Here is a 15,626-nt window from a genome sequence, read left to right on the forward strand (position 1 = left end):
CAGATCTGGTTAGCCTACTCAATTAACAGATTGCTATGAACTGTAGTGAAATTTGATGGATCAACTGTAAGAAACCGTGTTCTCTCATTCAACCGTTCACATTACTTCTTTGCACAAGAGAGCCTATGTATAAAAATTAAAAGGGCATAGGTGTACCTTTTAATGCCAGGCTGAGGTAATGTGCTTGGAGATTACAGGGCAGATGCAGTCAAAGTTCTTTAGCTGTAAGCTTCTTTTATTTAAAAAAATATATACAAATAACAGAAAACTTCCAAAAATTCAGTGCCTTGTGCAAACAGTATTCAAGCAAAATAAGTATTTGGCTGAAGCAGCAAGCAACATTCAGAAAAGGATTTTAAAAAAAAGCTGTACTTGTGTTATACGAGTGCCGAGGCCATCCATAGTGAAATTATACTACACTGTCTTACTTTCAAAGTGAGCTTTCAATGCAATAAAAGATCCCACATGACAAAATGACATTTAAAGAGATCCAAAACTGTTTGCAGACCAGAACTACTGAGAAGATTAATGTGGGTAAAGTAATTCAAATATTGATGATCTAAGAACGGAAAGCACATTAGCAAATACAATCTAACAAATGGTGTAATTGCAAACCAACTGGATAAGCAGATGCTATTGACAAAAATGTGCAGAGCTTTTCAGTATCCATCAATGGGGACTCCAACATTTTTGTGAAAACTGTTAAAAGGGCTAATGAACAATGCTTTAAAACCTTGTGCAGAGCTGTTTTATGAAGGCTCACGTGTAACTCAAGATAATATCTTGGAGAACAAAATCTTTAAAATTTGCATTTGCTATTAGATAAAACAGAGTAGGATGGCCAGATGCATAACAACACACCACTGACTGGACAGACTACACATTTCTAGCAGTTTCGATGAAATTATTTACCTGGTTATTAATTTTTCATGAGCGAGTGACTTTCATTGTTAACTGAAATGTTAAATACTTTACATTATGAAGCACAATATCTAACATGCAAGAATGTTTGTCATGTGTTGGATTTTTGGGGGAAGCAGACTATAAAGGAGGAAAATCCAATTTGAAATGCAAAGTCATTATTATTTCCTTTTGATAATTAGATCAAGTGTTAGGTGCTTGCAGAACTTCTTCAGTTACCCATTTATCATGGTCTTTCAAATAAACCTCTGGGTCCATCCTTTATTAGTATAGATTTACCTCAGTTGTTTCTAAAGAGGACATAAGGATAAAATAATTTGAAAGGCAGTAAGTACACTAAAAGAACAAATCCACGGAACCGGTTTTCGTGACAGTTACAGTCTAAAACAATACAGAACACAGATGTGAGCAGTAGAAAAGCATGAACAGAATGTGGGGTAAGCAAATGCCCTTACAGCTGAAAAAAGAAGAAGAAAAGTACATCTAAGCTTACTAGAATCCATTCAGTATGTTAAAAAGCTCAAAGAGGGAATAGTGAAAAACATAAGTGAACATTTACAGGTGCTGTAAATTGTTTTGTCTCCTACAGCAAGCAACACTTTAGGTAATTTTAAATACTCAAGTGTGCGGACATTGCTTTCCACTAGAAAGGGGAATATTCCTCACATCATTTATGATGTAGCTACAGGAGCATGTTTGTAAATATCAATTTTCCTGTTACATGTAAATCAAAGTTAATTTTATAGACTCTTGGATTTGAATTCTGCGTCTGACCCATAGCTTGTGCAAAATATGTTCCCCTGCTCAGAGTTCCTGGAACCTGCCACTGCTGCCAGTTAAAGAGTTTAAGCCAGAAATACTGTAGAGCCTAATAATTTTTTCTATGGATGGGAAAAGAAGCAAAGGAGAGTCGGAGGATTGAAAGTCTCTCACTGCCATGCAGCAGCACATCAGCAGCTCTAGTCTAGCCATAGCCTTTAATTTCGTGGACCTAAATAAAAGATATGGGTATTTGTGGAAAACAAAGCAAACATTTTGGCATAAATAAAATGCTAAAATTACAGTTACTCCAGTCTCAAAAAAGGCATCTCTATAGATCAAATAGGCGGGTCCTGTTTTTTATTCTAAAATGTGCAATCTGGGAGGCTTCAACTAGGATGGTTTGCCTGCTGCCATAACATGTATGGCATGGATATTGTAAGAACATACGTTTTTTTCATCAAATATTAGAGTCCAATCTGATAGACACCACACAAATTAAAAATACTGGATTATGAAACATGCAAGACTTGCATTGGACAGATAACCCCTCCATACAAGCCCACACCCCCTTGGCGGTCCTCAGGGTAGTAAAAAGTATTTTAACCACCCCATCCTCACTACCTACTCCTCCTCCAACCTTTAAAAGGTTTAATGTATCCAACACATGGCACCATTATTTCAAGCGATACCTACCAGGGCAGTGACAAGTTCAACACGAACCACTTTAAATTATAAAGTCACTAAACCTCCATTGAATAAGGACAAACTTGTTGGTTTAGTATTTAAACAGCGAGTTGTCTTGTCAACAACCAAGTGACTTAATCATTCAGATTACTTTCCTCAATATGCCTATCCCTTCAACCCCTCCCTCCCTCCAAAGAACATGGAAAACTCAGCAGCCTACAATATATTATAAATCTCATTTAAAAAATATGAAACAACTCAATGTTCAAATAGTGTCCCTCCAGTAAAAAGAATGAATATTAAAAAAAGATGCATCTTTGCTGCGTAAAAAAGAGCAAATGGGGCAAAAAAGATGCATACAGAAGCAAAGATAGTTGCTATGAAGACAGTAGACCAGACTCCACAATTTGAGTTGTAAAGTTTACCATATGCCAAAGGTGGCTATGGTGGCAGCGAGAAGCATTCTTTAATTTAGGTGCTGTAATCACCATCTGTGAGGAGACTGAACACAAAAAACTAGTCATCCAAATGAACACTAGATGCTCTCTTCATTGTGGCTTGTCAGTTCAGCACTAGTGTTTGTAGAACAATTCCAAGCTTTTGTTGCCGAACACAGGGGTGTCTTCAGTTTTTTATAGTTGTAAAAAAAACACCTCGCATTGGCTGAGATGTGCATTAGAGACCCCATACTGCTTTCTTCCTGTTCGAGTTTGTGTTGTGACTTTGTCGACATGTTTTGAAAACAATTTCACCATTCTGCGTCTCCAACTGCTTTGGAAAATACATAATCTCTTCCATTAAGGTTCATGATGCCATCCTTTAGGTGAAATTTCCACTTGTTTTTACTCCTATGGATCTAAAGAAGAAGAACAAAAGAATTAGCTACTCAAGGAATAGAAATAATTTTTTTTTCAGGTTAACCAGAACAATCTCCGTTTCCTCCCCTTAAATTAAATGTTAAGTCATTAACTACTATTGTCAAAGGCATTTGTAAAGCTGTAGGGGTAGTGCTTCATTTGTGTGTGTATATATATATATATATATATATATATATATATATATATATATATTACCTACTGGCGGTCGCCAGCAGGTATATATAGTTAGGATTTTTTCTCTATGGGATTTTTGAAAATTCTATGTCAAATAACTTTGGCGTTTGTGGACGGAATTGGCTGAAATTTTCAGGAAAATGGCACATTCTGTTTCTGAGCAGCCCCTGAAAATTGGGGTGGGGTTCGTCCAGGGGGGGGTCGAGAAAAAAGGGGGGTCCCAAAACGTGTTTTTAACATTGAGTTTTCCATAGGGCGGTTGGCCTCACTTTTAGCCCGAACGGCTGAATGGATTTGCACGAAACTTGGCAAAATTGTAGGGACTGGTAGCCCGATGTGCCTTTTGTAGGTCTCAATATATGTGCTACAGTGGATTTTGAGAAATTAACGTTTAAAAAAAGATATATATCTGTAACAGCGGACCGGGCAGCGCTCCGGTTCGCGTACTTTTCGCGCAACGAAGCTTTGTGAAGCGAAGCTGATTGGTTCTCCGGCGTCTGTAAACATTCCAAACAGTCCGTAGCGGCCGCCATCTTGTCTCTCGGTAGGATCGAGAGACAAGGAGGCCAAAGCGAAGGGGCAAATGACCATAAGGGGGCATAGTAGATCCTCGCTGACCCCCTAGGTTTGATGTGGAGGTTTTAAAAGGGCCCCGCGGGGCAAATAAAATAAATAATAATAATAAAACGGCTGAATGGATTTGCACGAAACTTGGTAAAATATTAGGGACTGGTAGCCCGATGTGCCTTTGCTAGGTCTCAATATATGTGCTCCAGTGGATTTTGAGAAATTAACGTTCAAAAAAAGATATATATCTGTAACAGCGCTCTGCTTCGCGTAACGGAGGTTTGCGAAGCTGATTGGTCATTCTGTCACTGGGCTATAGTTGGGCTACATCTGGCTGATATTTGGGCTACATTTGTTTTTTTTGTCTCTGGCGGCCATCTTTGGTCTACATTGGGCTACATTGGGCTTCATTGGGCTACATTGGGCTACATTGGGCTACATTTGGGCTCCAACATATATATAGGCCAATGTAGCCCAATATATATTTTTCAAAGTTAATTTTCGTAAAAACCACTGGAGCATATATCTTGAGACATAGCAAAGGCACATCGGGCTACCAGTCCCTACAATTTTGCCAAGTTTCGTGGAAATCCATTCAGCCGTTCGAGCTAAAAGTGAGTCCAACCGCCTTATGGAAATGAAGGAAATGAATGGGTAATTTGTAATTAGCAAATAGCTCATCGCAAACTAGGAATGGTAAAGAATCGCTATTTATTCCTTAAAGTTCGCTATTTAGGAAATGCAAAAAACTTTGATGATACATATGGCGGTTCATCTCTAACAAGATAAGAAGCATAGGGATAGCTTTATGATGACTGGCGCATCACCAGGGATGTGTTAGTCATTCTGTGCCGCTGTTCCGTCACCTATGGTGTGCTGCATTTACAATGCGGCGCATCATGGGGCAAAAACAGCACAGATGCGTGATGTATCTGTGCCGTAAAGGTGGCGCATTGCTGGAGTTGTATCGCAAGTGTGATGAAGCTCCAGCAAGGGTCGGGGGTGCCCCTGTCGCAGGGTTTCTGTTCTCACACAGAACTGTGGACAGAGGATTGGAACCTCGGCGAATTAGGGTGCCCCAAAACTCACCTTAGTAATCAAAAACCCCTTAGCAAGCTAGGTACAGTGTCACATTGGATATAACAAACTCTCAATGTTTAGACAATCCAGAATATGAACTTATAGTACCTCAGGATACGTGGAACTCATGAACAGTCGGTCGTTATATATTTCTTAGAAACCAGAACATGGAGTTAAGAAGAACACATGTGTATTTGAAATGTTTATTTACTAATGCCGTCTTCTCAGGCGTAGTATCTTAGATAATACAAGTACACATATTATCAGTAGCAAAATTACCAGCATAGTTACTAGTACATAAAAAGCGAATGGTGACAGTATGTTAACATGCTGTAAATGAATAAGAGTTAGCAACACTTATAAGCAGCCACGGGCTGTGGAGGGAGTTACGGTGGGGCAGGGAGGCGGGGAGGGGGAGGGGCAGGGTGGAGAGGGCTCCACCCTGCCCCTCCCCCTCCCCGCCTCCCTGCCCCACCGTAACTCCCTCCACGGCCGCTTATATCTCACCCTCCCTAATACACATATTATATTATTTGCTAAGAAGGTCTGTTTGTGTTGGTTTAGGGCGTGCCCATACTTTAGTGTCTTAGATTTGAAGGAATCACATCAGCATACACCAGCTCTCTCTTCATGTGAACCGCATCAACTGTTGTGTATGTGTGTTCGGCAAAGCAATATAAAACCCGCCTCATGCCCAGAATTGGCAGAAGCTGCACTTATGTTATGAGTATGAAGTCGTGGAGATCAGACCTCATAACAATTCTGTATCGTGTTGTTCTTGAAACTTCAGCACTCGCTGTACAGATATAGTTTAACAAGCAAAGCAGATAGTAGAGGAATAACATATTATTCTCATGTAAACCACGATGAACTACTAGGTTGAAAGCTAAAGCAACAACTAAGTGTCGTGTGCAGAAGTTGCAAAAAAGGAAAAATGGCGTTTAAACCGGTAATGAGCCCATGCTAACTTAACACGGTGTAAAGATATCCAGGACCTAGATGACACCTCCCCATGATCCGGAAACGAACTGAATAAGATAATAGAAGTGCCATCTCATGAGAGCAGATTGCAACTTTATATGTGGACGGTCCGCAAGGTAAAACATTAAAAACTAGGAAAATTTAATGCTAAAGAAAAATAAAACAGCCAAGTACTTTATCGAGTCTTAAGCCAATAGGCAAGCTAAATAATAAAAACTTGACAAATAAGTCAATGAATTGTCAATGAAATGCTAGTACTCAGCATATCAAACATGAAAAAGGTCTATGACATAACTGTGTATGCAAAATAAGCTGCAACAGCCTCCAATAGGAAGTCACCGTCTTCATCCGAAAAGAGTTCAGCCATCCAATTTAAAAGCGGAAAAGAACATACGTGCTCTCCCAGCACCGGATCCTCTATCACCATCAGAGGACAGCTCGGTGGGTTTTCAAGAAAGCTCTGTTCCAAGAAAGACTGTGTTGCCGCCAGTAAATTCCAGGGACCAATTAGTCCATGCATCAATGCCACAGCCATAATCCTTTCGCCAGGACAAACCAACTCGTGAGTAATGATAGGAGTCATCAGCTGATTAAAGTCGACGTCAGGAGAAACCGGTCCGCAGAGACACAAATCAATGGCCCAATCGAAATCACAGGTCAGGCAGTGAAATACAGGCTGGACACAGGTGAAGTAGGAGAATCGAAAAGATAATCCATATGCCGTGCTTAATATCGCCAACGGCATTGTGCCATAATATTCTAGCATGCGATTGCGGAACAGTGTCAGCAGCTGCAGGGCGGGAGCTTGCACAGGAGGGACATCCATATTTAAAAATGTAAAAAAGCACAAGAGCGTCCGCTGGTAATGCAAGTAAAAATGGGAATCCACGAAGCACAGTGGAAAAAAATAGAATGAAAGAAAGCAGGGATGACTCCAAAGATTTTCTCAAATGAAGTCACGAGACCACTGGTAACAACTTTAAAAAAGTGCGCCAGGCCCTTTGTGGAGGACGCGTTAAAGATAGTCCAAACCATCTTGCTGAAATGGAAAGGCGAATCTGTATTGAAAAGGGTCTGCACCTCTGTACGGGTGTTCGCTATGTGAAGCACGAAAGTTTCACGGGCCGAACTCAAGGCCACCTCTCTCTGAGACAAAAGAGCTCTTATTCTTGCCATGCCGTTGAAATCTGCTCCCAAGGTTGGTATTTGTGGCCAGATTGAAAACTCCCTATGTTCATGTGTGGGAGGAAATAGAACATTTCTGCAGCAAATAACCCGTTCACTTACTGTTACGATAAAAGGAATACTTTTAATTAACCCAGAACAATCTTCATTATTGAGCATCAAATAACTACCATTTTCCAACAACTTGAACGTGGGGATGATAGCAGGAACTGGCGTGCCTTGCAACACGCAAGCCATATTTGGTCGGTGTTTGTTGCATGAACCGTGTAACTGTATGTGCCTACACATTAGTGAATGATCTGGCGTCTCAGTGCATTCCTCTCCATTCAGATAAACTTCTTGATCATCTTTGAAACATCTGTATGTGTATGGAAGCGACCAGACCTCATGAAGAAAAGCACTACCTAAAGGTTCATAACGACCTATTGGTATATATTTCATACAATTTGAAAACTTATATAAAGCAAAAGGCAGCGTTATTAAACCGTGGATAAGGCACGTTGCCAAAAAACCCGCAATCCTCTGCTGATGTCACTGAGCATGTCATGAATGATGTAATATGTGACATCATCAGCAGTGGATTACGGGTAATAGTATCTCTAGTTCACTCCCCTATAGCTGTCTTTCTTTTAACATAAGTGTCTGTTTCCTTCCCTTATACTTACTGTTCTTTTTTAAAAAAAAAATTTTTGGTTCACTTCCGGTTCGCGTACCGGCGAGCGAACTGGGAAGCGAACTACGAGAAATAGAGGTTGGCACAGTTCCAAATATTGTACCAATTTTTTAATAACTGGGAGGTAGTTCTGAAAAGAACTTTTTTTTTATTGTTTTTGTTTTATATTTTTTTATTATTTTTCTGAACATTTTTTTACTTTTTTTAAATTTTTCTGAACAGTTTTATATTTTTTTGGGTTTTTCTTGCAGGGGGCAATGAAAACGATTCATTGTAAAGGGCTCAACAGGAGCAACAAAACAAAAAAAAGTATTTATTATTTGGGGCGTTTCGTACAAACTTGCATATGATAGTCAATAGCTCTGTTGATCAGAGTGATGCTTCTTTCTCCGTAGCAAATGAATCCATTGCAATGTACGCAGACGTGTTTTACTTCATGAAATCTCGTTTGAATATTTGGCACCATCTCCCTGCCCTCTGGTCCCGTTACTTCCGGTACAACAGATCTTCTGGCCATAATAGGGAGATTATCTAGGTCGTTACGAAACTGTGCAGCACTGTAGTTGTTAGGATGCCACCTAGTCATATGGCGATGCATTGTGTAGTTTCCGAAACTGTATTTTTTGTCGGTCCCTCTGGACAGTCTATCTTGACATATAAGGCAAGTTACGTATCTTGCATTTACTTTTTCCGGTGAGACGTCCTGGGCACCTCAGGCAAAAAGTGCCTCTCTTCGTGCTCGTCGTCCTGTTCCTCTTCTTCCTCTTCTTGCTGAATTATAACTTGAGCAGGTGGTCCACTCTTCCTTGGATGTGGTGGAGGTGGTGGGGAAGCACCAGCTGAAGCTACTAAAGAAGCCATTGCTCACTGGTAACAAAGGGTCTTTCTCTCACAATGATGAAAGTCAGAGTGAGGAAAGAAGGAGGGATTTTCATCATTTGGGAAAAACAATAGTTCTCAACCAATGAAAAGTGTTCATTTTAGATTATATGACCTAGTCTTACATCATTAGGAAACCAAAAGTGAAATGAACCAATGAAAAGTGTTATTACCAAGTCACATGACCTGCTGTGTTTACGTTAAGCGCTTTGCAGGGCCTCCCGGTTAGCTTCCAGAAACTTGTGCTTTGCGACTCGGTAAGCGTACCAGTTCGATAACGTAGCACGTCATATGACGTATCACGCGACAACGCGAAACGTCATGCGGACGGGAGGCGTCACGATGTTGTTTTCTAACGCGGCAGTTGCGGTAAAGAAACGTTTACCGGCTCGCGGTCTATTTCGCGGCATCAAGGTCAGCTAACGGGAAGCTTCCCGATTCGCGAAGCGGGAACGAAGAAAAAAAAAATATTTTAAAAAAAAATTAATAAACATATAAAATATATTTTGGGATTTAAAGAAGAATACATTTTACAGCTACAGATATTAGCTGTTAAAAAACCAATGAAATTCACTGAAAAAACCATAGGTTATAGACCATATATAGTTAGGAATTAGCATTTAGAAAACCTTATTTTACTCACACAAAACCATTGAAATTCCATATATAGTTAGTTGCACTAACTATATATCGCGCACCCGCAATCCACTGCTGATGATGTCACATATTACATCATTCATGACATGGTCAGTGACATCACTGATGACATCACTGATGACATCACTGATGACATCTTAAATGACATCACTGATGACATCTTAAATGACATCTCAAATGACATCACTGATGACATCATGACACACCAATACCAGTTACTACATACGCACTCACTGATTCCTACGTCTACACACACATTCACTCATTCACCCATACAATCACTCATACATACAGTCACTCATTATTACAACACTATCATATGCACTCATACACCTATGCAGACAGTCACACACTGCCACTCATCCATGGAGTTACTCACACACCAAGTCAGTCCTGTAAAGAATCAATCACACTTCCATTTCTTCATCTATACAGTTAAACACAGAACACCATACTTCAGTGACATCACTGATGACATCTGAAATGACATCACTGATGACATCTCAAATGACATCACTGATGACATCATGACACACCAATACCAGGTACTACATACGCACTCACTGATTCGTACGTCTACACACATTCACTCATTCACCCATACAATTACTCATACATACAGTCAGTTATTAGAACACTATCATATGCACTCATACACCTAGTCAGTCCTGTGAAGAATCAATCACACTTCGATTTCCTCATCTATACAGTTAAACACAGAACACCATACTTTTCACACATATACTAACACATACTTACTCTCTTATACAATCACTGATACAAGTACACATTGATATGCACAGCGTCACACACCTCCCAGCCAGCCACACACACATTCAGTCTTCCATCCATCCAGTCATTCTTCAATATGTAAAACGTATTTAAACTTTACAAAAACACACAGACACTAGATTATGTCATCAGTGAGGTCATCAGTGATGTCACTGACCATGTCATGAATGATGTAATATGTGACATCATCAGCAGTGGATTGCGGGTGCGCGATATATAGTTAGTGCAACTAACTATATATGGAATTTCAATGGTTTTGTGTGAGTAAAATAAGGTTTTCTAAATGCTAATTCCTAACTATATATGGTCTATAACCTATGGTTTTTTTCAGTGAATATATATATATATATATATATCAAAACAAAACCCTTTCAAGCATAGAGTGACGCATAAATTATGCAAAAAAGAAGGGGAGAACTATGGGTAGTTCTCAAGTTTAGGTGGAAAACAGCCCCTGTTCGAGCACTCAACACCAGCGACACTCTAGATCTGCTCACCTCAAATGTGTTTTTCTATCAAAGTTTTTAAGCATAGGATTAGCACAGTGCTATCCACGCCGACGTAGAAAATGACAAAGTCTTTTGCAATTTATACAGCAAAGTCTTTAAGCATAGGACTAGTACAGTGCTGTCCTTGCCGAGCTGTAAAATTACAAAAGCCATTTATCACTCCAGGCACAATATTACAGCTTTGATTTAGTGAAATACCAACTCAAGCCAACCTGAAATGAGTAAAAACAACCCCTGACACAGTGTTTCGCTCTAATTAGAGCTCTTAAGAGAGGTATAGCTTTGTCCAGACACAAGGGAGCACCCAGTATTAAGTCAAAACAAAACCCTTTCAGGCATAGAGTGACGCATAAATTACGCAAAAAAGAAGACTTTGCTGTATAAATTGCAAAAGACTTTTGTCATTTTCTATCTCGGCGTGGATAGCACTGTGCTAATCCTATGCTTAAAAACTTTGATAGAAAAACAGACATTTGAGGTGAGCAGATCTAGAGTGTCGCTGGTGTTGAGTGCTCTAACAGGGGCTGCTTTCCACCTAAACTTGAGAACTACCCATTAAATTAAGCACTGTTTTGGGGGTGCCATTAATATGGCCTCTTCAAATACAGGGCAGCAGGAGAAGGGTAGCATCTCACTTTTTATTTGCAGGGGGTGGTAACAATGGTACAGCGATCATGCCAAATTGTGACTTCATTACTTTTTGTAAAATTAGACAATATTGAAAAGCATTCACGTCCAGTGTAAATAGTTAAGTGTGTGTCTGTTTAAGCACATAATAAAACACAATAAAGCTTCTGAAACAAACTCACCACTGGCTTGAAACACCCATTTTAGTTTTCATAAGTGTGCTTTTGCTTTGAGAAAAGAGACAAACAGGGTGCTACCTTACTTTGAATGGAGGTCTGTAATGATGCAAATGAGGTCTGAAGCAATTACAAATCTGTGGGAGTCTAGAGTTCGAGGGCCAGGCCATAGTGGAAAAGTCCCACTCTATGGTTGGCCTTTCTTCCTTCTTTCTTTCTTCCCTCCTTGAGCACCAAGGGCCTCCAACATCTATCATGTAATGTCTATGTATATATTTGCAGAATTCACAATCCTTTAATTAATGCGATGATGGCAAGCAGTTCTCCCCAAATACACAAACACTGTGTGGGTTACAGAGAGCAGTCTTTCCATATGTGAAGGCATTATACCAGCATATATGGTCAGAAAATTTAACCATAAATACGTAACAAAGGGTGTAAATGTTTCAAAGATGTCAAACGAAGAAAATTAAGTTCGGAGGTCAAGACCCAGAAAAAAGAAAGTTTGACAGACTCATGGGCTCCTTTTCAAGCTAACCAGAATTCAGCGTGTGGCGCAGCCAGTAAAAGGCATTGTGGGAGAAAGAAGCTGCTAGCTCTTTAAATGGACAGTATTTGATTTAGTCTCCTTCAGCATGCATTAGTGAGGTACCTTGTTTCTCATAGAGATGCAAATCAGCAAAGTTAAGGATGGTGCTGAAATGGTCTATATTTTTTAAATCGGAATGTAAGACTTTTATTTCCAATTATTTTGCGATCGCAGGCAGGAATATTCAAAGATGTACCAACACTGATGACATTTTATGATTTATAATCAAATCTGAAAGTGACCTATCATCCTTATTGTGGGCGAACACTGTACAAGCAGCTATCCAGCAATTTATACTGAACAAATTCCATGTGCAGCTTGCACTTAACTGTTGCATTTAGGACAGGTGCAGTGTTTACCACCAATCTAGACTATCCATGGCAACAGCGAGTATTCTAAAATGGAGGTGTTCATGGACAGAACGTTTTATTTTCATAATCAAAAAGGAAGAGTTTCAATGATACCACAAGATGCTAAGATTGCCAATCAGACAGAACCAACACAATAGTGACATCACATCCTGGAACGAATAGGAATTTCATATTAACCCTGTATTAGTTTGTGATGTGTAGTGCTGTAGATCCACATGCTCTGCATACTCCTGCCATTGGATGTGTTAGACCTGTCTGGCCCTTTGCGTAGTCCCTCCAATTTATTATTTATTTTGTCCCCTTTTTGCCCCTCACACCGTTGTATCTTTTTGTGCCACTAGGTTTTTATGGTGTTAGTCTGGGGGATAGGTGCTCTTTTGCCCTCATAGTTTTTCATCCCAGGCCTAGATGCCTTTCCTGACAGGAATTCACTTGGAGTCACAAAATGGTGGCTGCCAACTGTCACAACTGCCATTCCCTGGAATGGCCTCATAGACTAACATTGGGGCCTTCCAGAACCTTCTGGACCCTACTGGACCCTGTGTGGACAGGCTATATAAGGGTAGGGGTCAGGAAGCCATTTTGTGTAGTTAGAGAGTGAGAGGAGTAAGGTGGTGGTGAGGGGAGGTGGACGCACAGAGAGAAGTTAGTTGCACAGAAAGTTTGACAGCCTCTTCTGGTAGACGTTTCCCCCTTTGCCTCTAACTAAACCCTCTGATGGGACCTTGTTATCTGAGTGAGGCAGCTCAGATTTCAGTTGCCCCCCCCCCCCCCTTGTTGGTATCCTCGGGCCCCTGCTAGCCTTAAGCCTCACTGTGGACTGAGTAAAATTCTCTCCCTTTGATTTGCCTTACCGTTCTCCCCGAGAAGTGGCAGTGAATCTCCCTGCACCGGTCGGAGACTCTGTGAGGCAGAGGCAAGGAATTTTGGCGGAGCTGCTGGGCTGGAGAAGGAGATCAGAGTCGCTGGTCTTTGCGCATGCTGAGTAGCGCGAAGCGGTGACCAGCGTGTGAAGGCGGGCGGCTCCGGAGGAGTGAAGTCGTCCTGTATGCTGCACAGGCCCAGTGAGGTACGAGGTGATTACCGTGAGGCGAAGCGCCGTCTCAGGGCCGCGCATGCCTAGTGCTGGTAGGCGGCTGGTGAGGAGCGGAGGCGTTCCGTGAGCTGCGCAGGCCTAGAGGCGCGCTGGGTGTCCGTCTAAACTGGTGAGGAGCGGAGCTGGAAAGACTGGCGGGCGGCCCAGCAGCGTGAGAGAGACGGGCCTGGTGAGGAGCGCGGAAGTTCTCCTGTGCCCTACAAGAGGAGCGGGGAAGATTAAAGAAGTAAGCGTCCTGTCTGGGTGAAGTCCCAGAGAAGGACGAATATTTCCTATCAGGCGGCAGGGTTCAGGGAAAGTGGTGTGACGGAGTCCCTGGAGCAGATCTCAGACACAAGGTGACATTCAGATTTCCTGACTCCTGAGCTGGGGTGTAGCCCAAGAGACCAATAAATCTGTTTTATCTAACGTTGCTCACAAGCTGATGAGCGTGAGTTACTTAGGAAGTCCGGAGCCACTGGGAGGTAGACACTGTCCCTGACCAAGCAATAGAGCCAGCCAATGAGTGGATGTCAGCAGGAAATCCCCTATTGGTAGACAGAGTAGGTGGTTCCTTGGATTAGGTTTGACAGAGCCTGCCTGTTTCCAGTTTCCCAGTGTACTGCGTGGGTACCCAAACAACAGGGTCTTCAGTGGAATTTTGATTTGTCACCTACATTCTGATTGTTGAAATGCTGATGACCAATTGGGGAAACTGAAAAGAGATAAATTGCTCAAAGTTCTATTTGCTCTAAGCCATGTTGAGTAATACTGATAAAAAGCTGTAAGAGAGAGTTTAAGACCGAAACCAAATGTGATTGACAAAGGAAATGTAATTTAACTGTGAAATGTGATGACTAACTGTAAGAGTGAAAAGAAATAACAGGAGAAATTATGGTGTGAAAAAGAAAGAGAAAAGCCAATCTATTTTTATAAAGCAATCCATATTTTTCCAATCTTTTGGTGTAGTGTCGTTTTTAACGTGGAATTGCATTGAGTTACTGCTGGGTGATTTGCAACCTTCACACATGTGCCTCTAATTGTTAAATGTCTTGCCCTAGGCCAGGCTACCCTAGGTGACCTGACAACATTAGGTTCCAACAGGATGTATAACAGAACCACACATGCTATTGCCATGCAAGGCATTATTACGCATATGCCTTTGCAATGAAAATGTAAGTGTATCACAGGTAAGCAAAAACCCTTAAAAAAAATCTATACACACACACACACACACAAACACACACACACACACACATATATGGTGAATGTTACTTACCCTGTATGCATCTATTTGCTATTTGTGGCATGTAGTACTCTAGATTCTGCATCCTTAGCATAAGACTGCCATCTAGTGTTGGGATCGGAAGTGTGCAGATTTATTTCGAGCCACAAGGTACAGGGAATCTTCCTGCTTGTAGAACGCATGGTCATCAACTCCATTGTTAGATTGTTTTCCGCTTGGTGGGTTACAGTAGTGTGAAAGAAAAGTATCCTGTGTAGATTACCATGTAATAATGTGCTCTTTGCATTTATATACATCATATTTTACAAGTAACACTCACTGTTTGATGGCATGTGTGGCTGTAGATCCACATGCTTGGCATAGACTAAAAATTATCCTTGTAAGCGGTGACTAACTTGTGCCCGGTGCATTTGTTTGAAATGTACGTAGTACTGCTTCACCAACATTTGCTTGTTGTGGTGCTATAACATCAACACAATGTTTTGTAAATGTATGTGGTGTAGTCCATGTAGCTGCTTTACATATGTTGAAACAATGTGGACTGGCCCACTATGTGTATGTGATTATCTTAGTCACTGTTTTGTGGCCTGGATTTAGGACACATTAGGTGTTATTAAAAGACCCCTCACACACCAACCTGGTTGGTGTCGTGCTTCATCGGGGTCTGAACCAGGTGGCCGAGTGCCACCTGGTTGTGCTACGACCCCCGATTACAGCGGAGTAGGTGTTGGTGCTTGAGGGGTCTTTTAATAACACCTAATGGGTCCTAAATCCAGGAGAGGACGCTTGATTTTTTGTCT

General features: G+C 41.1%; 1 protein-coding gene across 4 annotated transcripts in view; it reads right to left on the reverse strand.

Annotated features, from left to right (window-relative positions):
- Positions 1–214: 214 nt before the first annotated feature.
- GTF2A1 (general transcription factor IIA subunit 1) overlaps positions 215–15,626 on the reverse strand; it is a 176,465-nt gene continuing 161,053 nt past the window's right edge. For 2 of the 4 annotated variants that reach the window (XM_078660000.1, XM_078659998.1), the window contains one exon: positions 215–3,223. In XM_078660000.1, coding sequence (XP_078516126.1) covers positions 3,116–3,223 — 108 coding nt within the window. In that variant the 3' untranslated portion in view covers positions 215–3,115. The remainder of the gene's footprint in view (positions 3,224–15,626) is intronic. The other 2 variants (XM_078659999.1, XM_078660001.1) reach the window with 2 other exon arrangements.

This window comes from Lissotriton helveticus, chromosome 9 (genome assembly GCF_964261635.1).
Source record: "Lissotriton helveticus chromosome 9, aLisHel1.1, whole genome shotgun sequence".
Lineage (NCBI taxonomy): Eukaryota > Metazoa > Chordata > Amphibia > Caudata > Salamandridae > Lissotriton > Lissotriton helveticus.